The sequence below is a fragment of the Macaca mulatta genome, chromosome X (assembly GCF_049350105.2).
Source record: "Macaca mulatta isolate MMU2019108-1 chromosome X, T2T-MMU8v2.0, whole genome shotgun sequence".
NCBI lineage: Eukaryota > Metazoa > Chordata > Mammalia > Primates > Cercopithecidae > Macaca > Macaca mulatta.
In genome coordinates this window covers 36,422,836-36,447,697 of record NC_133426.1, presented here as the reverse complement: position 1 = coordinate 36,447,697, position 24,862 = coordinate 36,422,836, and the positions used below count along the sequence as shown (strand labels likewise).

Sequence of the window (24,862 nt, the reverse complement as noted above, 5' to 3'; positions counted from 1 at the left end):
TGAATGCTAGTGGCCCTACAGTTCTGGGATCTCTGGGTGGCCTTTTTCTCTCAGCTCCACTAGGTATTGCTATAGTGCAAGCTCTCTGTGGCTACCCTGACTCCATATTGGTGCTCAGTATTACCCTATTAGGGGATCTCTGTGGTGGCTCCACCCCAGCAACAAGTCTGCCTTGATGTCAAGAGTGTCTGCTATATCACTTAAAATCTTGATGCAAGTCATACAGCCTTACAGCTCATACACTCCACATGTCTTTGGAGTCAGCACCATGTACATATCACCAAGGCTTATCCTTTGTGCCCTCTGGAGCAGCAGCATAAGCCACACGTGGGATAACTTGAACCAAAGGTAGAGAAGTCAATGAACATTGCACTGGAATGCAGGGAGCAGACTTGAGGTGGCTCAGGGCAGTGAATGCTGAGGTCTTGTTTGTGCCTCCCTGGAAACCTTGCCCTCAAGGTCCTAGCTTGCCTCAAGGATCTCTGAAATACCTTGAGGGTCATCCTCCCATTCTCTTTGTGAATAACACCTGGATTCTTTTAATCCATATTAATCTCTTTAGAAAATGGTCTCTTGGCCACATCCTTGGTTTGCTTTCCTAAAGACACCTTTTTCACTCTTCACATGGTAAGGCTGTGAATTCTCCAAATTTTTCCATTCTTCTTCCCTTTTAGTTGTAAACTTCATCTTTAAATAATTTCTCTCTACTTGCATCTTACTCTGTTAGGTTAAAAGTAGTCATGCGGTCTTTCCGTATTTTACTTAGAATTTCTTCTGCCACCAGATATCATACTTCATTGCTCTTAAATTCTGCCTCTATAAAGCCTTTGGCCAGGGACAAATTCAGCCAAGTTATTTGCAACATTATAGAAAGAATGGTCATAACTCAAATCTCCAATACTTCCTTCGCCTTTCTGTCTGAGACTACATCAGAATGACTTTTACTATCCATACGTCTACCAACATTCTGATCATGACACATTATGTAATCTCTAAGACATTTCAGACTTTCTCTAAGGTTCTTCTCTTCTGAGCCCATGCCAGCATCACCCTTCATGCTCTATCTAGGCTCATATCACCCCTCATATCAATTAGGCTTTTTCTATCCTGGTCTTCCAAATTCTTCCAGTCTTGTCTTAGTACATTTGTACTGTAATAAAGAAATACCTGAGGCTGGGTAATATATAAAGAAGTGTTTTAGGCTCATGGTTCTGCTGACTGTACAAAAATCACGGCACCAGCATCTGCTTCTGGTGAGGGTTTTAAGCACTTCCACTCATGGTGAAAAGTAAAAGACAGCCAGAATGTGCAGATTACATGGCAAGAGAGGAAGTGAGAGAGAGAGGGAAGGCATGTGCCACCTTCTTTTTAACAAGAAGTTCTTATGAGGACTAATAGAGAGTGAATTCACTCATTACCACAAGGACTGCATGAAGCCAGTCATGAGGGATCTGCCCCATGACCTGACCACCTCCCATTAGGCACCCATCCCCAATACTGAGATCAGATTTCAACACTTGGAGAGTCAAATATCCAAAGCATAGCATTCTGCCCCCGATACCCTAAATCTCATCTGTTTCTCACAGACAAAATACAATCATTTCATCTCAGTGGTCTCCAATGGTCCCCAAAAGTCTTAACATGCTCCAGCATCAATTCAAAATTCCAAAGTCCAAAGTCTTAAGACTCAAGGAAAGTTCCTTACAGCTATGAGCCTGTAAAATCAAAATCATATTGCTTACTTCCAAGATATGATTCTAAAAGGGAGAAATAGGCCAAAGGAAACTGGAAACAGGCCCCACATAAGTTGAAACCCAGCAAGATAGGCATTAAATCTTAAAGTTCTAAAATAATCACCATGAACATCATATCCTACATCTTGGGCACACTGGTATAAGGGGTGGGCTCCCAAGGCCAGGGGCAGCCCCTCCTTTTGCTGGGTGCAATCCATGTGGCTGCCAACATTAACAGGAGTTGAATGCCTATCACTTTTCCAGGCTGGAGTTGCATGCTGCTGGTGGTTCTATAATTCTCGGGTCTGAAGGGGAGAAGACCTGCTTCCAAGGGTTCACTAGGTACTACCCTAGGAGAGGCTTTCTGTGAAGTTTGTTCCTGTGTCAGGCTTCTGCTGGGGCACCCAAGCTATCTGATACATCCTCTAAAATCTAGGCAGAAGTTGCCAAGCACATTCAATCCATGGCTTCCCCTGAAGCTTTTATTCCCAGTGGGTAATTATTCCACATTGTCCAGTCTTTTCTCTGGGACCTATGCCTTGCTGTGGTTGGCTCAGTGGGGACAGCACCCTTGACTGGAGTATTCCCACCTGAGACTGGAGTACTCCCACCTGAGGATGAAGATCCACACATATCTCTTTCTAACTAGTTTCTTCTCAGCGTATACCACCTCTTTTTCATTTCTATGCTTGTTGCTATTCAAAGGTTTTCATTTTTCCAGGTTGTTTTCATGCCTTGCTTCTCTTACTCAAGATTTTTTCTTAATGTGTGAACCTTGGAATCATCTGGAGCGTGTGTTAAAACATACATTCTTGGATCTAGCTTCCAAAATACTGAATCAGAATGAGAGAATGTGAATATTAGAAATCTGCATTTTGTAATCAACTGAGATAATTATAATGCACATTAAAGTTTGAGAACTACTATTTTTAAAATAAACTTTGTCTAAGCATTGCCTTGTACAGATTTGTTTTTGACAAAGAATTAACCAATGAGTCATAACATTTACATCAAAATCAAATTCCTATTCTATGTTCCATATAAATATATCTGTCTGCTAACTGGTCATTTCAATACAAATGCCATATATTTGCCTAAAAATAGTATATTCAAATTTGAGCTCATCTTCTTACATTTTTATTTCATGTAGTCCCTGAACTAAGAATGTGAGTCACCTTAAGGTCAATTGTTCTTTCTTACATTTGTTCCCACCTTTTTCGTCACCCCCCTACACTGTTTTTCTGAACTTCAGTCACTTCTTCCTACTCTTGAGACTGGCCATGTTTTCACATGTTCCTCCTCCTAGTTCAAGTTGTTTCCTCTTGTTACTCCTCTTCTATAGTTGGAAAACTCCAACTTGAAGCCTTTTCTGTCTTCTCTGCCAGATTTCTACCTCTGGGCTTCCACACCAAGCTCCCAATCACAGCACTTTCCACATGCATGGAAACTACCAGCTTACACCTGCTTTCTTTACCATTCAAGAAGCACTTGCAAGAAAGTTTTGATCAGGATTCATTTATCTTTTTATCTTAGGATGGAGTACAGAAACTAGCTCTGAGTGGTACTCAACATCCGTTTCCTAAGAAAAGGCAAAAACTCATAAGTAAATTGATAACTATTTGACCCAGCTTCGGAGATTATACAATCATCTTTCAAATTTGCATATGTATTTTGTGTAAGTGCAATGTCAGATTCATGTGGAACTTTCCGATTCCCCAAAAAATTTCATCTTCATTTTTTTTTTTTTTTTTTGAGACTGAGTCTTGCTCTGTTGCCCAAGCTGGGGTGCAGTGGCGTGATCTTGGCTCACTACAACTTCTGCCTCCCAGGTTCAAGGGATTATCCTGCCTCAGCCTCCTGAGTAGCTGTGATTATAGGCTCCTGCCATCATACCCAGCTAATTTTGTTTTGTATTTTCAATCGAGATGGGGTTTCGCCATGTTGGCCAGGCTGGTCTTGATCTCCTGACCTCAGGTGATCCGCCCATCTCCGTCTCCCAATGTGCTGGGATTACAGGTGTGGGCCACTGCGCCTGGCCTATCTTCCATTCTTCAGAGAATTCACATACTAAGGGGCAATTTATGATCCTCAAATAAGAAACCCAAGTAAAACATCTTAGTTTTTTTTTTTTTTCTTCAGACTGCATTTTTAATATGAAACTATGAACATCAACATAACATAGCATGTTCTTTGTTCTCTAAGAATTAGGGAAGAATTTTGAGGATATTAGGACATTGTTAGATCTCTTTATAATTACTCTGTTTCCCACATAACTGCTTTAGTCTCTGAATCGGTTTGATGCCATTTAAGAGCCACAGTGTTGGACTAAGAAATATCTGAAAGTACACAATGTAAGTTTATTCTCACTGAATCCTTTCCCAATGCCTTTGTATTATTAGAGTAAAATTGAATAAAACAAAACTGGTCTTTCTTGCAGAATTTTAAGAGGTCTTACTGATTTTGCCCTAAAAGTTACCATAGGAGTTATAATCATAACTGTGTAAAGATGGACATTCTGGAAAAAAAGCTTTTACAAGAAATTGAAAATAAAAAAGACTGCCAAAGGAAAAGTTTCATCTTCTGATCTAATTTCAAATCTTTTGAATGTTAAAATAGTCCACAAATTGATGGGGCAGGAGAGGGGAGAGTCTGACACTATGACCTTGCCCTTTATGTCTTCTTGATAGCTTAAATAGAAAGAATAAATAATAAATATCACCTTGAATAGCATGTACTTCTAATCTCTTCTTGTGAAGAAAGTAATCCGGGATCATCTTCTAAGTCCAATGGAAGATTCCATCTTTATGGAATTGTGGTATTGATTTAATTATTCTTTCATTTACTGCCAGAATTATCTACTTGAATTTGGTCAAATTGTCCCACATCATTCATTCCAATGGGCTGCTTCGGAATTCAAGAATAACTTGTTCATGTTACCTTTATAAAAGAGCAAAGAAGTAAAAAAAAAAAATGTGTTTTGAACATGTAGCAACAGTGTAGGGATTGTTTATTCATCCTCTCAGGACTCTTAGTTATACATGTGGTAAAGTCACTTTTAGAACATATACATCAATACCAATTAACTTACCTAAATTCCCTGTGCTCTTCAATGCAACATGACTGAAAATTCATCATCTATTGTCTATATAATAATCACTTATTGGCGTGTGTATAGAAGGGTTCATTAGTGTTAGATAAAAATGGAACTACCACCAGGGCTCATAAAAGCAAGCAGAATGTATTGCTCTCTTGGCAAAAGCGAGCTAGGAAGATTACTCAAGACGCGGGTTCACAGGGTATCACCAAATTAGAAGAAGAAAGACCGGATACAGTAAAAAAAGAGTGAGATTTTCCCAAATTAAGATTATGTATGTATTGTGTGTGTGTGTGTGTATGTAATATATATTGTTTCCATAATGTACAGTAAAGAAAGGACTTTTAAATGAGATGGTGTCAAATACCAGGAAGGTGTACCCTGAGGATATCTCTTATAATTCAAAAGATTAAAGTTACAAGTTCACTTTTTTACCATTGTTTTGTCTGAATTTCTACCTTGTTTTTGTTGTAGTAAAAGATGTTAAGGCTTCTGGGTCTTTCTCTCACATTTTCATATAGAAAATGAAATACTCCTTTTTATTAAGCTGTTCTTACATTGCTATAAAGAAATACCTGGGACTGGGTAATTTATAAAGGAAAGAAGTTAATTGGCTTATGGTTCTGCAAGCTTTATAGGAGGCATGATGCTGGCATCTGCTGAGCTTCTGAGGAGTTCTCAGGAAGCTTATAATCATGGTGAAGGCACAGAGGTGCCGGCACATCACATGGCAAAAGCAGGAGCAAATGAGAGAGAGAGAGAGAGAGAGAGAGAGAGAGATGGGGGAGGTGTCACACACTTTCAAACAACCAGATCTCATGAGAACTCATAAGGGATCTGCCCCCATGACCCGAACACCTCTCAGCAGGCTCCACCTCCAATATTGAGGATTACAATACAATTACATCCTCCCAACAGTGCCCCAAAGTCTTCACTTGTTGCAGCACTAACTCAAAGGTCCGAAGTCCAAAGTTTCATCTGAGACAAGGAAAGTCCCTTCCACCTATGAGCCTGTAAAATAAAAACAAGTCAGTTACTTCCAAGATACAATGGGAATATAGGCATTAGTTAAATATTCCCATTCCAAAAGGGAGAAATCAGTCAAAAGAAAATGGCTACAGGGCCAATAGAAGTCTGAAACCCAGCAGGGCAGTTATTAAATCTTAAACATGCAAAATAATTCTTGACTCCATGTCCCACATCCAGGGCACACTGGTGAAGAGGTGGAATTCCAAGGCCCTGGGCTTGTTCTTCCCCTGTGGCTTTGCAGAGTTCAGCCCCCAGAGCTGTTCTCATGAGTTGGAGTTGCATGCCTGCAGCTTTTCCAGGAGCAGTGTGCAAGTTGCTAGTGGATATGCTATTCTGGGGTCTGGAGAATGGTAGCCCCGTTCTCACAGCACCACCAGTCAGAGCTCCAGTGGGGACTCTGTTGGGAGGTTCCAACCCCACATTTTCCCTCCACACTGCCTTAGTAGAGGTTCTTCATGAGGGCACCACCGCTACAGCAGGCTTCTTCCTGGGCACCCAGATTTTTTCATATATCCTCTGAAATTTAGGTGGAGGCCCAGCCTCATTAACTCTTGCACTCTGTGCACATGCAGGCTTAAGACCGTGTGGAAGCTACCAAGATTTACTGCTTGTATTCTCCAAAGTGATGGCTAGAGCTGTACCCAGGTCCCTTGAGCTCTGCTTAGGGCTAGAGCAGCTGGGATATGGGAAGTGGTGTTTCAAGGCCATGCAGGGAAGCAGGGCCCGGCACCAGGTCCACAAAACATTTCTTCCCTCCTAGTACTCTGGGCCTTTGATGGGAGGGGTTGCCACAGAGGTTTCTGAAATGCCTTCAAGGCCATTTTGCCACTGCCTTGGATATTAGCACTTGGTTCCCTTTTAGTTATGTAAATTTCTCTAGCAAATAGTTACTCCATGGCCTGCTTGAATTCTTCTCCTGAAAAAGCTTTTCCTCTCTTTCCCACAGGGCTAGCTTGCAAACTTTTTGAACTTTTATGCCTTGCTTCCCATTTAAATATAAATTCCAACTTTAGGTCATTTATTTGCTCCCACATTGAGATGGGATGTTAGCAACAGCCAGGCCATATCATGAATGCTTTGCTGCTTAGAAATTTCTTCCACAAGATATCCTAAATCATCGCTCTGAAGTTCAAATTTTCACAGATTGCTAGGGCATGAACAGAATGTAGCCAAGTTCTTTGCTAAGGCATAACATGTGTGACCTTTGCTCTAGTTCCCAATAAGTTCCTCATTTCCACCTGAGACTTTCTCAGCCTGGCCTTCACTTTCCCTATCACTATCAGCATTTTGGTTATTATTGCTTAATCAGTCTCTAGGAAGTTCCAAACTTTTCCTTATCTTCCTGTCTTCTTCTGAGCCCTCCAAACTTTTCCAACCTCTGCCCATTACCCAGTTTCAAAGTTGCTTCCACATTTTCAGCTATCTTTGTAACAAAGTACCACTCCTCTATACCAATATCCTGTATTAAGCCATTCTTGTATTGATATAAAGGAATACCTGAGATTGAGTAATTTATAAAGAAAATGGTTTAATTGGCTCATTGCTCTGCAGGCTGTACAGGAAGCATGGTGTTGGCAAGTGCTCAGCTTCTGGGGAGGCCTCAGGAAGCTGACATTCATAACAGAAGGCAAAGAGGGAGCAGCCACGTCACATGACAAAAGCAGGAGCATGCAAAAGGGGCAAGGTGCCACACACTTTGGAACAACTAGATGTCATGAGAAATCACTCGCTATCATGACGACAGCAGCAAGTCATGAGGGATCTGCTCCCATGACCCAAACACCTCCCACCAGGCCCCACCTCCAACAATGAGGATTACAATTCAACATGAGATTTGGGTTAGGACAAATATTCAAACTGTATCATTCTTCTTCATCCTTTTATTAGGCAATTTCCCTGACCATCAAAGAGCTTCTAAAGAAACCCCTAAATAATTTTATGGTGGAGAAGTAAATAGAGGTATGATTGATATTTGTTGGCTTCATAAATGGTTTGATACATCAATAATTCTTAACTAGGTCTCTAATAATTATATAATTTTTGTGTATGATGCAAAGTTAGGATGCCTCCCTCTTCTTAATGTGTCATCTCTCCTCCTGAAGGAATGTAGGGTGCTGGGAATAACCCACAGTGTGATATTAAAGAACAATGAAAACTGGAAGACAATGTCAAGTCAACTAAAAAATCAAAAGCCAGGTGGAATGTCAAGGCATGGATCAGAAGAGGCTATTCAGAGGTCAGAAAGGGAAGTGTCTGACAACAACAAAAGTATCCAAGAATCCAGACAAGACTGGCTATTTGAATTCCATGCACATGTGAGTGTGAAAGTGCTTGGGGGCTGAATGGAAAGGGCAATGATGAGAGAATTGCTGTAACCACCAAGGCAGAACTATGAGCTCATTTCATCCTGAGATTGTAGCCCAGCCGGGGAAGTCAAATAAACAAAACAAGTAGGACATTTTCTCAAGCCTACTTTAGCTGCTTATGAATCCTGCTATTGATAAGCATATTTAAATTTGTGGTAATTCTCTGGAAGCTGCTTTTGCTGTTTTCCAAAAGTGTGGTAGGTAGAAAGAACACTGAACTAGTAATACGGAGACAGGTTCTAGGACTTGTCCTGCTACTGATCTAGAATTTTTGATGAATATGCTAAATTCACTTCAAAATATACATTATGAAAGCTGTGTAAAAGGAACAGCACTAGGTAATGTGATGGATACAAAAATGATTAAGCTAAAATACCTCTCGTCTAAGAGCTCAGAAATCAAGTGTGGGAAATATTTATCCTCAAGTGATAATGAGCCGTAGTGTGATAAGAACTAAAAGAGCATAAAGCACAGAGAGGAAGAAACAAGAAAAAATTAACTTAGATGAAAGGCATCAGCTATCTAAAACACATTCTGTTGGAATAATAATTTGAGTAGAGTTTTGAAAGATGGAAGGTATTTTGCTGGTCAGGCATGAGACAGTAGCGCACTTTGGAGAAACAAAACTGCACAAGCAAATGTATGGGGCAACAGTTTCAGTGAGACCTAAGTTCTGGTTTTGGTTTTGAGACAGAGGAGGGAGAAACACTGTGGAGATAAGACACTGAATTGATGGGGAGTAAATCGTTGAATGCTTTGAATTTCCAGGTAGAGAAGATGATCTACTCTATAAGCAATGAGCAACCATTGACAAGCTTGTGAATATGACAGATAGAATAAAAATAATAACAACAACCAGTAACAACCCATGAATGTATTGCAGGGTCACAGGCTACAGAAATCAAGACATGCTTTTTCTGAACAAGGCAGGTGCAGTCAACCTAGAAAGGGAGGATCGTTAAAACAAAACTTTATACAGGATCAATCAATAGGATTTGGCAAAAAAAAAAAAAAAAAAAAAAAAAAAGAGAAATAATTAGAAGAGAGAAATGAAAATTCTGTGGACCGCTTATTAAGTCTGTGTCTTTAAAACTATTTGTGGAGGGCATGGTTCCATCGTGTATCTCAAGAATCAAGTTGGATTGAAGGATCAAGTTGGACTATGTGTGTCTCTACAATGAACTCTGTGTGTTACTGGGTTTGTGTACAATTTTCTTTGGTAGTTTTCTGCTAAATATAAGAGATAAATAAAATTTGCAAATTTCTGTGATAAATTAAAGGTTTAGACCATGATCATGTTCGTGGATGCTTTCAATTCGGATATTCTAAGTATCATTTTTACTGTCATGCTATGTAGGAAGTCACTGAAAATACATCACCAAGGTGTCCCAAAGGCCCTGTGGAAACCTTAAGTCATTTAATGATGCCTAGAATTTCCTGGTTGTCTTATTCGATTTGATACTGCAGCAATCAAACTTGTAGCACTAAATAAACAGAAGTTATATGACATTGAATTTGGGAAATGTTACATAAGCCCTTAATTTTAACAATGCTTTTCGCTGGGAAAATATAATAATCAATATTAACAAACGTATTGAGCATCTGTACTGAGTGCATCTAAAAAAACAAATTGAATGGGGCCGGGCGCGGTGGCTCACGCCTGTAATCCCAGCACTTTGGGAGGCCGAGACGGGCGGATCACGAGGTCAGGAGATCCAGACCATCCTGGCTAACACGGTGAAACCCCGTCTCTACTAAAAATACAAAAAATTAGCCAGGTGCGGTGGCGGGTGCCTGTAGTCCCAGCTACACGGGAGGCTCAGGCAGGAGAACGGCGTGAACCTGGGAGGCGGAGCTTGCAGTGAGCTGAGATTGCGCCACCGCACTCCAGCCTGGGCAACAGAGCGAGACTCCATCTCAAAAAAAAAAAAAAAAAAAAAAACAAACAAAAAACAAAAAACCCAAATAGAATGATGCTGAGTACCTTAGGTTTTCTTTGGGAAATTTGGAAAAAGCACAAGTAGACAATGTTTCAAACATTCTAAAGCAGTTTTAAGTGATAATTATGGTCCCTTTTACCACCACCATTTACGACTCTCCCAATTTTTTAATTTGGTTTGTAAGTTTCCTACTTTAAGAGGTTATAGTGGCTCGTATTTACCAAGTTTTAACTGTTTCCTCTTTTTCTGTTGATTCAGTTACTGCTAAGTCTTAAGGTTCAATTTAGACTCCTTGTGGATCTAGGAACATAACGTAATGGAGTGTGAGGGCTACTACAAATCAACTAAAACCATAGATCCAAGGCCCATTCTGCCCATTGGTTTTGTAGGAAGGAGGGTTTTCTATATTGGTTTTGAATGTCAAGGTTCAGGGATGTCAGGTAGGTGTCTTTCATATCACACCTTGAGACAAAGTTTTAGTGTAGGTAGTTTATTTGAAATGGGACTACAGGAGACACAGGAAAGGAAGAAAGCTAATCTAGGATGTGCTATTGAGGTTACTACTGCAGGCAACAGAAGCTCAATCTTGCTAGGGACATAGGGAGAACAGAGAAAACACCTCAGAACGGTTCCACCAAAGGAGCGAGGATGCAGAAATATTATTAATTTTCATTCGTTTATCATTGATTAGTTATTGATCAAAGTCTGCTCCCAGGGGCACAAACTCCTGGCATTTCCAGCTGGACTCTGCCCTTTCAGGTCAAGCAGGTTCCTATGACCAGAGAAAGCCCAGAGGCAGAGAGTCACAGGTGCTTGCAGCAGAAAGCCTTTGGTCTATGTGGAAACGGTGGCTGCCATGGGGAAATGGGCAGAGGACCTACTTGAGTCCTTGTAACTCCAAAACATATTTCAGTAAAGTTTGTTCTCTCGTAGGTCTTAGAATTTTGTTCACTATTCAATTTTATCTACCTGAGTTGCCCTCACTCTACTTTCCTTTGGATTAATAGTAATTTGAACCTATAAAGACACTTCTTCTTAAGAAGGTAATATCCAGGATAAAATGAAACATGACAATTTAGCACCAACGTTTTAAGTATTTTTGAAATATTCACAACATGAAATTTATAATAGCATATCTCTCAGTATCTCATCTTTACTTCCTTCTCTGACTGAGAAAATTCCAATCCAAATGCACTCCATTCTGAGCACTTTCAATAATTGGAACATTTCATTTAGGAAAGCAATCATGATTTTCAGAAGATGCCTCATAAAGCTTTTAAGATTATTTAAATATTATCCATTACTATAAACACCAAAATATAAAAGCAATTAGATCTCTAAGTATGTTCATAGCAAAGGTGATTTTCTTTTCTTAAGGGATTTGAGAAGTTTTAGGAAGGCTGTAGGAAATATGTTCAGAAACTGACCACCTACCCACCACCACCCGCTGCGATGCAGTACAGCAGAAGAAGGGACAGACAAATAATCTATTACTCCATACTCAAAGAAATATCTTTAAGGGAGCAGAGACTGAGAAAGGCTTTTGAAAATTCATGGAGTTTTAGTTCTTGTCCTTTCCCGGGATGGCAAATCCAGTGAACATGGACTTCCACTCCCTTTTCCTCAATTGCTACAGACAATACAAATTAATTCCAAAGACACTTTTCCAAACATTTTCTGTAAAGAGACAGAGAATAAATAGTTTAAACTTTGCAGTCATGTGGTTTCTGTCTACTCAACTTTGCAATATATAAGGAAGTGCTTGTGCTGTATTCCAGTAAAACCTTATTTATAGGCAGTGAAATTTGAATGTTATATAATGTTCTTGTGTCATACAGTATTCTTCTATTTATTTTTTTCAACCATCTAACAATGTAAAAATTGTTCCTAGCTAATGTGCTATATAAAAATAGGTGACAGTCTACACTCGTCCCATGGACCATAGTAGGCCAACCTCTGTCCTAGTACAGTCCCTTCATTTTGGAAACAAGAAAATAGGGTAAAAAATGGTAAGCAACTTGCTTAAGAATACATGAATGTTTTGTGGCAGTGTGTGACAGTGTGTGACAAAATATCTTAAAGTTGGTCCATACTGGCTTCCCTTTAATGATAAGTACCAAGCAACATACTCCCCTTTACTTTGATTAATACATTATTGAAAAGGATCAGACACACATCGAAATGAACTTTCTCCTGGATCCTTTTGAGATATACCTATATTATTTAAATGCTGCAATATAGAAGCAGATGAACTACATACACATATATACATGGGCTTTTTAATTAATTACCTTTATTCCAAATAGAAGATATAAGATATAAGCATATATTTTATAAAGCAGATATAAGAAATGGTCAATCTTTCTGTCTTCAGTGCTAATTTAATCATTAATGTTTTAAAGACTTACAAGCAACATCTACATGGGAAATCAAGCTTTAATAGCAATACTAGTATTTGAAATATATACACAATGAGATACCGTTCAGCCTTTAAAAAGAAGGAAATCCTGCCATTTGTGACAACATGGATGAATCTGGAAGATAAGACATTAAGTAAAACAAGCCAGGCACAGAAAAACAAATACTGCATGATCTCACTTATATGTGAAATCTAAAAATAGTGAACTCATACAAGAGTACAATGCTAATTACCAGGGGCTGGGTGGGGGGAATCAGGATGATTGGGAGATGTTGGTCAAAGCATACAAAATTTCAGTTAGATAGGAGGAATGAGTTCAAGAGATCTGCTGTACAACATGGTGGTGATAGTTAGTAACAATGTATTATATACTTGAAAATGGCTAAGAAAGTATATTTTAAGTGTTCTTACTACAAAAAATAAGTATGTAAGGTAATGCATGTATTAATCAGCTCAGGCTAACCAGGCTACAATGTATGCATATTTCAAAATATGTTGTATACCATAAATATATACAATTTTTAGTTGTTAACTAAAACTTAAAGATTAATAAGGAATACCTACGTGAGAAATTTAGCTTTATTAGCCACACTGTTATTGGAAATACTGTTGTCATTTAAATTATATTTCGTTTTACTACAAATATACACCTGCACTTTAAAAGTGAACCAATTCCAATATTCACATAAAAAAACACTCATAACTCACAAATGAAGTACAATATATTCAGAGAACAGACTGAATTTTAAAAGACAAGGAAATATAGAAGGCCTATTATAATTAAACCATTATTCCTCAGAAATATTCTAAAAGATGAAATAATAGTCATCAAAGATCTACCTGAGACCAAGAAATATTTTGGAAAAAAAATTTATTGATTCTTCATCACCAAAGGAGCACCTTTGATGGTGGAAGACACCCCCGTTCTTAGGAGTTTAGCATTTTCACGGACAAAATTACGTCGATGGACTGGCACGTTGTCATGTGTCTTGTGAGTAGCATCAATTTTGGATTTTGCATTTTTCGGTGGCACGGTAGTTGGAGATAATCCGTTGATCTCATATATCCAGTACATTTCTTCTGTCTGGAGACAAAGAGGGAGAAATTTTTTTTTTTTTTTTAAATATCCAGGGACTTTAAAACATGTAGGGAAAAGTTCACTATAATTAACATCTTCTGTTCTCCATGTAGAGTATGGGAAAGGTACAAAACTGAAACCACTTAGAGTGACAATTAATGTGGAAAATAAAGCAAGTATTTCACTTTATGAATTAAGAATTATTTACTAAAAAATCTCTCAGAGATTCTCCTTGTAAACTAGACATCTGTCTGATAATAAGGGAAAACAATCTATTTGGTTTTCATAAGACTGTTGTCCAGTATGAACTCCAACTAATGGAAATAGTACCTTCCAAGATAAACACATTCATAAGAATTTAAGTGTAACCATAGAAATGACTGGTAAAATATATTTAGCTGCTTTGAAGATTATGCAAGTACATAGTATGTGTAACCATTTTATATATTTATTTTTATTTTTTATTTTTTAGACAGGGTCTCACTCTGTCACCCAGGCTGGAGTGCAGTGGTATGATCTTGGCTCACTGCAATCTCCACTTCCCTGGTTCAAGCAATTCTTGTGCCTCAGCCTCCCGAGTAGCTAGGATTACAGGCATGTGTCACGACACCTGGCTAATTTTTGTATTTTTAGTAGAGATGGGGTTTCACCACATTGGCCAGGCTCGTCTCAAAATCCTGACCTCAGATGACCCACCCTCCTCGGCCTCCCAAAGTGCTCAGATTACAGGCATGAGCCACCGTACTGGCCCATAGTATGTATAACCATTTTAATATACCAAAAATGATGTAAGATCATTGCTGACAATCACCATCTAAATTCAAGTGAGTAGAATTTATATTGTGATTTGTTTAAAAATTCTTCATTTCTTCTGCATATATGTTTATGTTTATACTGAAGTCTCATTCCTTGTGCAGAACTTCCTGAAACCACCTGTGTTTATACTGGTGTCCTCCTAACACTAAGATTTATACCACGTATACTCAGAAAACTCATTCAGAATAAGTCCAGACAAACTGAATATTGCAATGCCCTGAGCTTTATATGTAGTGTGATACCTATCAATTAATATTAAGTGCAAGAATGTCTTGCACAACTGTCATAGCCTCATCTTAATCATATCTGGCCCATTTATCTAGTGTTTGTAATAATTATGTATTCAGAATCAGTGTGTCAAAAGCAGACAAAACCAAGGAGCATAATATGACTGGGTAAAAAACATTTTACTTCATATAAGGATGTTTAATTTGAAAAACAAAGCTATATTTTAGCGATTGTGCATATGCATATATTTTCCAGTACATTGACCCACTTGATGGGTGAAAATGAGTGAGCTAAATGAAGAGACCTATACCATGCCTGGCATTTGATACTAATGCCTGAGTTACTGAAGGGCCCTGTGCCCATGGCCATCATTTAGTGGGTACACATGAGTAAGCTATATGAAGGGATCTATATCCTTACTTAGCACTTAGTGTGTACAAATGAGAGCTAAAAGTAGGGACTTGTACCTTTACCTTCACCAAGACACTTTAGAAATAATTACTTTAAAAAAATTATTTTAAAGTCCCAATTTTATTTATTGAAATTCAATTAAGATTTAAATTTTACAATAAGTGATGCTGAGCGTGTGTGTGCTTGTGTGTGTGTGTGCTTTGTGTGTGTGTATGGAAGTTGTTCATACTCTTCATTCCAAAAAGCTATACAACATTAATAGGCTTATTTTATGAAATAAAAATTTCTTCAGTCTAACCATAAATAAAAGCAACTATCCATGTGTATTTAAAAAAAATTTAAAGATCTAACTTTATATCTTCTATCCCCAATCTCCCTTTGAAAATATAAATACAAAACAGAAGTTAAAATAATATAAGAATACGTTAATACTTCCATATTACTAACATCTCATAGAATAACCACATCGAGTTTTTACAAAAGAATGCCAAATTGACAATTATACTTCTCAACTATTTATTTAAAGAAATTTGAAAAAATACACAGATGAAACTTCCACATTTAGGTTGTGTCTCTGTGTTCTGAAAAGAGATCGCGCAAAGTCCATGATCTCATGGAATGAATAACCAAAGCTGTATGTATATTTTTATTTCCCAAGTTTCCATTAAGAAAGCTATATATTTAAGGCACAGTTCTATGAATGGAAACAATTGATAATTATCCACTAGCAGATGTGGTCTGTGTCCACCCACAACCCTCAGGTGTTTTCATATCACTGCCTGCTTCAACTTTCAATTGTAAGATTAGCCTAAAAGTCCTTACTATAAAATATGTGTGAAACTTCATAGATCAATTTTGCCCCTCTTTGGCTCAAGATTGTTCAGAAACCCCGGAAGTCTTCTCTACTGGTACCAGAGTTTGAACAATCCCTGAGAGCATTTTTCAATCAGTGATTGGAATAGTGGCGGTTACTATATAAGTAACCAAACTTTCTTAACCTCTCAGGTGTGAAAACTCTGAGGTATGTGTTCCACGCCATTTCCCAGAGATCTTCCACGGGATTCATTTCCAGTTGCTCACTGTGGCAGATGCCTGGATAAAGTACCCTTTACTGATTTCTTCTCCTTCCCTATCTCACATCCTGTCTTCCCTACATCTGTTAATTGAGATCACATAGCAAATATGCTACTTGGATTTCTATCCTTATTTCAAGATCTGCATCTGAGATGCAGATACAAACCAAGATATTTACAATGCTATTTTCCACAATTTCATGCTAATGATCTATTCCTTTAAAAGCAAACACAAATTATCAATGTCTGGTTATGTCTCTAGTTATAACAGGTATATCTGTATATAAATATTACTTATATGAATACTATATTACTTATATTTTATAAGTATTACCTATATACTTATATACTTATATTACTTATATATTATAAATGAAATCACAATCGTATATAATCTTATATATTATATATTACTGTATAAACTATATGAATAATTTATATAAGTATAAAGATAAAGCATCATATATTTTATGTTAGATAATTCTGATAATCCTCACATTTTCATAAATTAAGATTTATCATATCTACAAGGGATATAAGCAGATTTACTACTCTCTTTGAGTAGCACCGCTTTTTGTAAAACAGACTAAATAAGTACACTTTAGTCTCTCAAAGCTAGTGCTATATATCTTGTTTACTAGTGGGAAAAGACAACTTTTAATAATTTTAAATTTGATTTAATGGAATGGGAAATTATGAAACTTGTGAACAAGATTATTGAGTTTTTTTTTTAAATTTAATTATTATTATTATACTTTAAGTTGTAGGGTACATGTGCATAACGTGCAGGTTTGTTACATATGTATACTTGTGCCATGTTGGTGTGCTGCACCCATCAACTCATCATTTACATCAGGTATAACTCCCAATGCAATCCCTCCCCCCTCCCCCCTCCCCATGATAGGCCCCTGTGTGTGATGTTCCCCTTCCTGAGTCCAAGTGATCTTATTGTTCAGTTCCCACCTATGAGTGAGAACGTGCGGTGTTTGGTTTTCTGTTCTTGTGATAGTTTGCTAAGAATGATAGTTTCCAGCTGCATCCATGTCCCTACAAAGGACGCAAACTCATCCTTTTTGATGGCTGCATAGTATTCCATGGTGTATATGTGCCACATTTTCTTAATCCAATCTGTCACTGATGGACATTTGGGTTGATTCCAAGTCTTTGCTATTGTGAATAGTGCTGCAATAAACATACGTGTGCATGTGTCTTTATAGCAGCATAATTTATAATCCTTTGGGTATATACCCAGTAATGGGATGGCTGGGTCATATGGTACATCTAGTTCTAGATCCTTGAGGAATCGCCATACTGTTTTCCATAATGGTTGAACTAGTTTACAATCCCACCAACAGTGTAAAAGTGTTCCTATTTCTCCACATCCTCTCCAGCACCTGTTGTTTCCTGACTTTTTAATGATCGCCATTCTAACTGGTGTGAGATGGTATCTCATTGTGGTTTTGATTTGCATTTCTCTGATGGCCAGTGATGATGAGCATTTTTTCATGTGTCTGTTGGCTGTATGAATGTCTTCTTTTGAGAAATGTCTGTTCATATCCTTTGCCCACTTTTTGATGGGGTTGTTTGTTTTTTTCTTGTAAATTTGTTTGAGTTCTTTGTAGGTTCTGGATATTAGCCCTTTGTCAGATGAGTAGATTGCAAAAATTTTCTCCCATTCTGTAGGTTGCCTGTTCACTCTGATGGTAGTTTCTTTTGCTGTGCAGAAGCTCTTTAATTTAATGAGATCCCATTTGTCAATTTTGGCTTTTGCTGCTGTTGCTTTTGGTGTTTTAGACATGAAGTCTTTGCCCATGCCTATGTCCTGAATGGTACTACCTAGGTTTTCCTCTAGGATTTTTATGGTATTAGGTCTAACATTTAAGTCTCTAATCCATCTTGAATTAATTTTCGTATACGGAGTAAGGAAAGGATCCAGTTTCAGCTTTCTACTTATGGCTAGCCAATTTTCCCAGCACCATTTATTAAATAAGGAATCCTTTCCCCATTTCTTGTTTTTGTCAGGTTTGTCAAAGATCAGATGGCTGTAGATGTGTGGTATTATTTCTGAGGACTCTGTTCTGTTCCATTGGTCTATATCTCTGTTTTGGTACCAGTACCATGCTGTTTTGGTTACTGTAGCCTTGTAGTATAGTTTGAAGTCAGGTAGCGTGATGCCTCCAGCTTTGTTCTTTTGACTTAGGATTGCCTTGGAGATGCGGGCTCTTTTTTGGTTCCATATGAACTTTAAAGCAGTTTTTTCCAATTCTGTGAAGAAACTCATTGGTAGCTTGATGGGGATGGCATTGAATCTATAAATTACCTTGGGCAGTATGGCCATTTTCACGATATTGATTCTTCCTATCCATGAGCATGGTATGTTCTTCCATTTGTTTGTGTCCTCTTTGATTTCACTGAGCAGTGGTTTGTAGTTCTCCTTGAAGAGGTCCTTTACATCCCTTGTAAGTTGGATTCCTAGGTATTTGATTCTCTTTGAAGCAATTGTGAATGGAAGTTCATTCCTGATTTGGCTCTCTGTCTGTTACTGGTGTATAAGAATGCTTGTGATTTTTGCACATTAATTTTGTATCCTGAGACTTTGCTGAAGTTGCTTATCAGCTTAAGGAGATTTTGGGCTGAGACAATGGGGTTTTCTAAATATACAATCATGTCATCTGCAAACAGGGACAGTTTGACTTCTTCTTTTCCTAACTGAATACCCTTGATTTCTTTCTCTTGCCTAATTGCCCTAGCCAGAACTTCCAACACTATGTTGAATAGGAGTGGTGAGAGAGGGCATCCCTGTCTTGTGCCAGTTTTCAAAGGGAATTTTTCCAGTTTTTGCCCATTCAGTATGATATTGGCTGTGGGTTTGTCATAAATAGCTCTTATTATTTTGAGGTACGTTCCATCAATACCGAATTTATTGAGCGTTTTTAGCATGAAGGGCTGTTGAATTTTGTCAAAAGCCTTTTCTGCATCTATTGAGATAATCATGTGGTTCTTGTCTTTGGTTCTGTTTATATGCTGGATTATGTTTATTGATTTGCGAATGTTGAACCAGCCTTGCATCCCAGGGATGAAGCCCACTTGATCATGGTGGATAAGGTTTTTGATGTGTTGCTGAATCCGGTTTGCCAGTATTTTATTGAGGATTTTTGCATCGATGTTCATCAGGGATATTGGTCTAAAATTCTCTTTTTTTGTTGTGTCTCTGCCAGGCTTTGGTATCAGGATGATGTTGGCCTCATAAAATGAGTTAGGGAGGATTCCCTCTTTTTCTATTGATTGGAATAGTTTCAGAAGGAATGGTACCAACTCCTCCTTGTACCTCTGGTAGAATTCAGCTGTGAATCCATCTGGTCCTGGACTTTTTTTGGTTGGTAGGCTATTAATTATTGCCTCAATTTCAGAGTCTGCTATTGGTCTATTCAGGGATTCAACTTCTTCCTGGTTTAGTCTTGGAAGAGTGTAAGTGTTCAGGAAATTATCCATTTCTTCTAGATTTTCCAGTTTATTTGCGTAGAGGTGTTTATAGTATTCTCTGATGGTAGTTTGTATTTCTGTGGGGTCGGTGGTGATATCCCCTTTATCATTTTTAATTGCGTCGATTTGATTCTTCTCTCTTTTCTTCTTTATTAGTCTTGCTAGTGGTCTGTCAATTTTGTTGATCTTTTCAAAAAACCAACTCCTGGATTCATTGATTTTTTGGAGAGTTTTTTGTGTCTCTATCTCCTTCAGTTCTGCTCTGATCTTAGTTATTTCTTGCCTTCTGCTAGCTTTCGAATGTGTTTGCTCTTGCTTCTCTAGTTCTTTTAATTGTGATGTTAGAGTGTCAATTTTAGATCTTTCCTGCTTTCTCTTGTGGGCATTTAGTGCTATAAATTTCCCTCTACACACTGCTTTAAATGTGTCCCAGAGATTCTGGTATGTTGTATCTTTGTTCTCATTGGTTTCAAAGAACATCTTTATTTCTGCCTTCATTTCGTTATGTACCCAGTAGTCATTCAGGAGCAGGTTGTTCAGTTTCCATGTAGTTGAGCGGTTTTGATTGAGTTTCTTAGTCCTGAGTTCTAGTTTGATTGCACTGTGGTCTGAGAGACAGTTTGTTATAATTTCTGTTCTTGTACATTTGCTGAGGAGTGCTTTACTTCCAATTACGTGGTCGATTTTGGAGTAAGTACGATGTGGTGCTGAGAAGAATGTATATTCTGTTGATTTGGGGTGGAGAGTTCTATAGATGTCTATTAGGTCTGCTTGCTGCAGAGATGAGTTCAATTCCTGGATATCCTTGTTAACTTTCTGTCTCGTTGATCTGTCTAATGTTGACAGTGGAGTGTTGAAGTCTCCCATTATTATTGTATGGGAGTCTAAGTCTCTTTGTAAGTCTCTAAGGACTTGCTTTATGAATCTGGGTGCTCCTGTATTGGGTGCATATATATTTAGGAGAGTTAGCTCTTCCTGTTGAATTGATCCCTTTACCATTATTTAATGGCCTTCTTTGTCTCTTTTGATCTTTGATGGTTTAAAGTCTGTTTTATCAGAGACTAGTATTGCAACCCCTGCTTTTTTTTGTTCTCCATTTGCTTGGTAAATCTTCCTCCATCCCTTTATTTTGAGCCTATGTATGTCTCTGCGTGTGAGATGGGTCTCCTGAATACAGCAGACTGATGGGTCTTGACTCTTTATCCAGTTTGCCAGTCTGTGTCTTTTAATTGGAGCATTTAGTCCATTTACATTTAAGGTTAATATTGTTATGTGTGAACTTGATCCTGCCATTATGATATTAACTGGTTATTTTGCTCGTTAGTTGATGCAGTTTCTTCCTAGCCTCGATGGTCTTTACATTTTGGCATGTTTTTGCAATGGCTGGTACCGGTTGTTCCTTTCCATGTTTAGTGCTTCCTTCAGGGTCTCTTGTAAGGCAGGCCTAGTGGTGACAAAATCTCTAAGCATTTGCTTATCTGTAAAGGATTTTATTTCTCCTTCACTTATGAAACTTAGTTTGGCTGGATATGAAATTCTGGGTTGAAAATTCTTTTCTTTAAGAATGTTGAATATTGGCCCCCACTCTCTTCTGGCTTGTAGAGTTTCTGCTGAGAGATCTGCTGTTAGTCTGATGGGCTTCCCTTTGTGGGTAACCCGACCTTTCTCTCTGGCTGCCCTTAAGATTTTTTCCTTCATTTCAACTTTGGTGAATCTGGCAATTATGTGTCTTGGAGTTGCTCTTCTCGAGGAGTATCTTTGTGGCGTTCTCTGTATTTCCTGGATTTGAATGTTGGCCTGCCCTACTAGGTTGGGGAAGTTCTCCTGGATGATATCCTGAAGAGTGTTTTCCAACTTGGTTCCATTTTCCCCCTCACTTTCAGGCACCCCAATCAGACGTAGATTTGGTCTTTTTACATAATCCCATACTTCTTGCAGGCTTTGTTCATTTCTTTTTCTTCTTTTTTCTTTTGGTTTCTCTTCTCGCTTCATTTCATTCATTTGATCCTCAATCGCTGATACTCTTTCTTCCAGTTGATCGAGTCGGTTACTGAAGCTTGTGCATTTGTCACGTATTTCTCGTGTCATGGTTTTCATCTCTTTCATTTCGTTTAGGACCTTCTCTGCATTAATTACTCTAGCCATCAATTCTTCGACTTTTTTTTCAAGATTTTTAGTTTCTTTGCGCTGGGTACGTAATTCCTCCTTTAGCTCTGAGAAATTTGATGGACTGAAGCCTTCTTCTCTCATCTCATCAAAATCATTCTCCGTCCAGCTTTGATCCGTTGCTGGCGATGAGCTGCGCTCCTTTGCCGGGGGCGATGCGCTCTTATTTTTTGAATTTCCAGCTTTTCTGCCCTGCTTTTTCCCCATCTTTGTGGTTTTATCTGCCTCTGGTCTTTGATGATGGTGATGTACTGATGGGGTTTTGGTGTAGGTGTCCTTCCTGTTTGATAGTTTTCTTTCTAACAGTCAGGACCCTCAGCTGTAGGTCTGTTGGAGATTGCTTGAGGTCCACTCCAGACCCTGTTTGCCTGGGTATCAGCAGCAGAGGCTGCAGAAGATAGAATATTTCTGAACAGCAAGTGTACCTGTCTGATTCTTGCTTTGGAAGCTTCCTCTCAGGGGTGTACTCCTCCCTGTGAGGTGTGGGGTGTCAGACTGCCCCTAGTGGGGGATGTCTCCCAGTTAGGCTACTCAGGGGTCAGGGACCCACTTGAGCAGGGAGTCTGTCCCTTCTCAGATCTCAACCTCCGTGTTGGGAGATCCACTGCTCTCTTCAAAGCTGTCAGACAGAGTCGTTTGCGTCTGTGCAGAGGTGTCTGTGTGTCTTAGTTTACTGTGCCCTGTCCCCAGAGGTGGAGTCTACGGAGACAGGCAGGTTTCCTTGAGCTGCTGTGAGCTCCACCCAGTCCGAGCTTCCCAGCAGCTTTGTTTACCTACTTAAGCCTCAGCAATGGCGGGCGCCCCTCCCCCAGCCTCGCTGCTGCCTTGCCGGTAGATCACAGACTGCTGTGCTAGCAATGAGGGAGGCTCCGTGGGTGTGGGACCCTCCCGGCCAGGTGTGGGATATGATCTCCTGGTGTGCCTGTTTCCTAAAGCGCAGTATTGGGGTGGGAGTTACCCGATTTTCCAGGTGTTGTGTGTCTCAGTTCCCCTGGCTGGGAAAAGGGACTCCCTTCCCCCTTGCGCTTCCCAGGTGAGGCAATGCCTCGCCCTGCTTCAGCTCTCGCTGGTCGGGCTGCAGCAGCTGACCAGCACCGATCGTCCGGCACTCCCCAGTGAGATGAACCCAGTACCTCAGTTGAAAATGCAGAAATCACCGGTCTTCTGTGTCGCTCGCGCTGGGAGTTGGAGACTGGAGCTGTTCCTATTCGGCCATCTTGCCAAGATTATTGAAGTTTGTTTGGGCTAATATTTAACTGACATGTTCTTTAAAATCATCATTTTTATTTTCAAGTGAGGCAAAATGAAGACAATATAGTTGCGAACATTGACTTAATGCTTAAAATCATTCATTTAAAAAAGATAATGATAATGCAAATAATATTTTTGATTTAGATAATGCTTTAATGATTTAATGGTTCCATTTATATAATGTTCTAGAAATTACAATATTCGTGGTTGTCAGGGGTAGGGCAAGAATTACAGTGTTGGATATCCTTAGCACAAGGTAACCCTTCATACAGAAGGTGGGGAAGAGAGTGGGCATATAGGTGAAGCAGAATTGGCTATAAGTTGATAAATGTTCATATTGCATAATTAGTGCATGGTGATTAATTATGCTCTCTATCTCTGTACACATTTGGAATTTTCAATAATAAAAGTAGAATTAAGAAAATCATGATTTCTTAAACGTTTGAAACTCAATTTTCCCTACATAAACTGTATCAAATTGTACCACTTTAGGCTAAAAATGGCATATGCTCTGTTGTTCCCATGTAACAACTTGTTCCCTCACATAAAATCTTTAATTGCACTGCCAGTAATTTGTCAAATCAAGACAGAGAAATCAGGCACAGGTTTTGTTGGTAAAGCCTTCTGTTAATTGTAGAACTGTCTACTGTATGCTAGATAAAATGAACATAATTTTAATTTGAAAATATTTTTAAAGATGTCATTTAATCCCCTTAAAGCAAACTGAAGCAAGTACAATATGATCACTTTAAATTATGTATCAAGGCTGGGTGCAGTGGCTCACGCCTGTAATCCTAGGACTTTGGGAGGCCGAGGCGGGTGTATCACAAGGTCAGGAGATCAAGACCATCCTGGCTAATACGGTGAAACCCCATCTCTATTAAAAACACAAGAAAGTAGCCGGGTGTGGTGGCAGGTGCTTGTAGGCCCAGCTACTCAGGAGGCTGAGGCAGGAGAATGGCGTGAACCCGGGAGGCGGAGCTTGCAGTGAGCCGAGATCGCACCACTACACTCCAGCCTGGGCAACAGAGTGAGACTCTGTCTCAAAAAAAAAAAAAGAAAGAAAAATTATGTATCAGTGTAGGCAACAGGGTATGTGCAAAATGTCAACAAAGGCTTTACCTTCTTACTACCTAGATTGTAAGGACTCTTAGAAAGATGAAAAAAATAGAAATAACTTTCTCAAACAATATTCAATATTTTGTCTCTGTTCATTAAAACAATAAATTTTTTCTGCCTATGGCACTGGCTAATTATTGCTTGATTGAGAAATCTAGAAATTGCTTTTGCGCCAGGAGTTGTGTGTATACGACACCATGCATGTGTGCCAATGCTACTGAAAGTAGACGGTGGTAATAGATACCTTGTTAGAAACAGTTTGAAAGTTGTATTTAGCCTGAAAGCTCTTACTATAACATTTGTGTGAAACTTTATAGATCAACTCTGGTTACTGAATACATGTTCAAAATTGTATTTACCTTAACTGTTAATAAAATGATGACTTTAACAGATGATTACTGGCTCACATCATGCTTTTTCCATTCAAAATAAGTGTTATCTTTTATTCCATTTTTTTAATGTTAGACTTCAACATCTTGCCAATACTCTGCCTTAATTAAGGGCTCCAAAATCCCTATCTCAAATAACCTAAAGTTAATGAAGTCCTTGAATAGGTATGTTACAGAAAGTAATACATAAATCACTTTACAGTCAGTATTTGTCTCTTCCACAGTTCCTTAATATGGAAGGAAAGTATTTTTTTTAACTTTCCTCTA

General features: G+C 38.7%; 1 protein-coding gene across 1 annotated transcript in view; it reads right to left on the bottom strand.

Annotated features, from left to right (window-relative positions):
* Nucleotides 1-13,435: 13,435 nt before the first annotated feature.
* The window catches only part of CFAP47 (cilia and flagella associated protein 47), a 427,534-nt gene continuing 416,107 nt past the window's right edge, over nucleotides 13,436-24,862 (bottom strand). Inside the window, exon 64 of the mRNA XM_015127166.3 lies at nucleotides 13,436-13,665. Coding sequence (XP_014982652.3) covers nucleotides 13,453-13,665 — 213 coding nt within the window. The 3' untranslated portion in view covers nucleotides 13,436-13,452. The remainder of the gene's footprint in view (nucleotides 13,666-24,862) is intronic.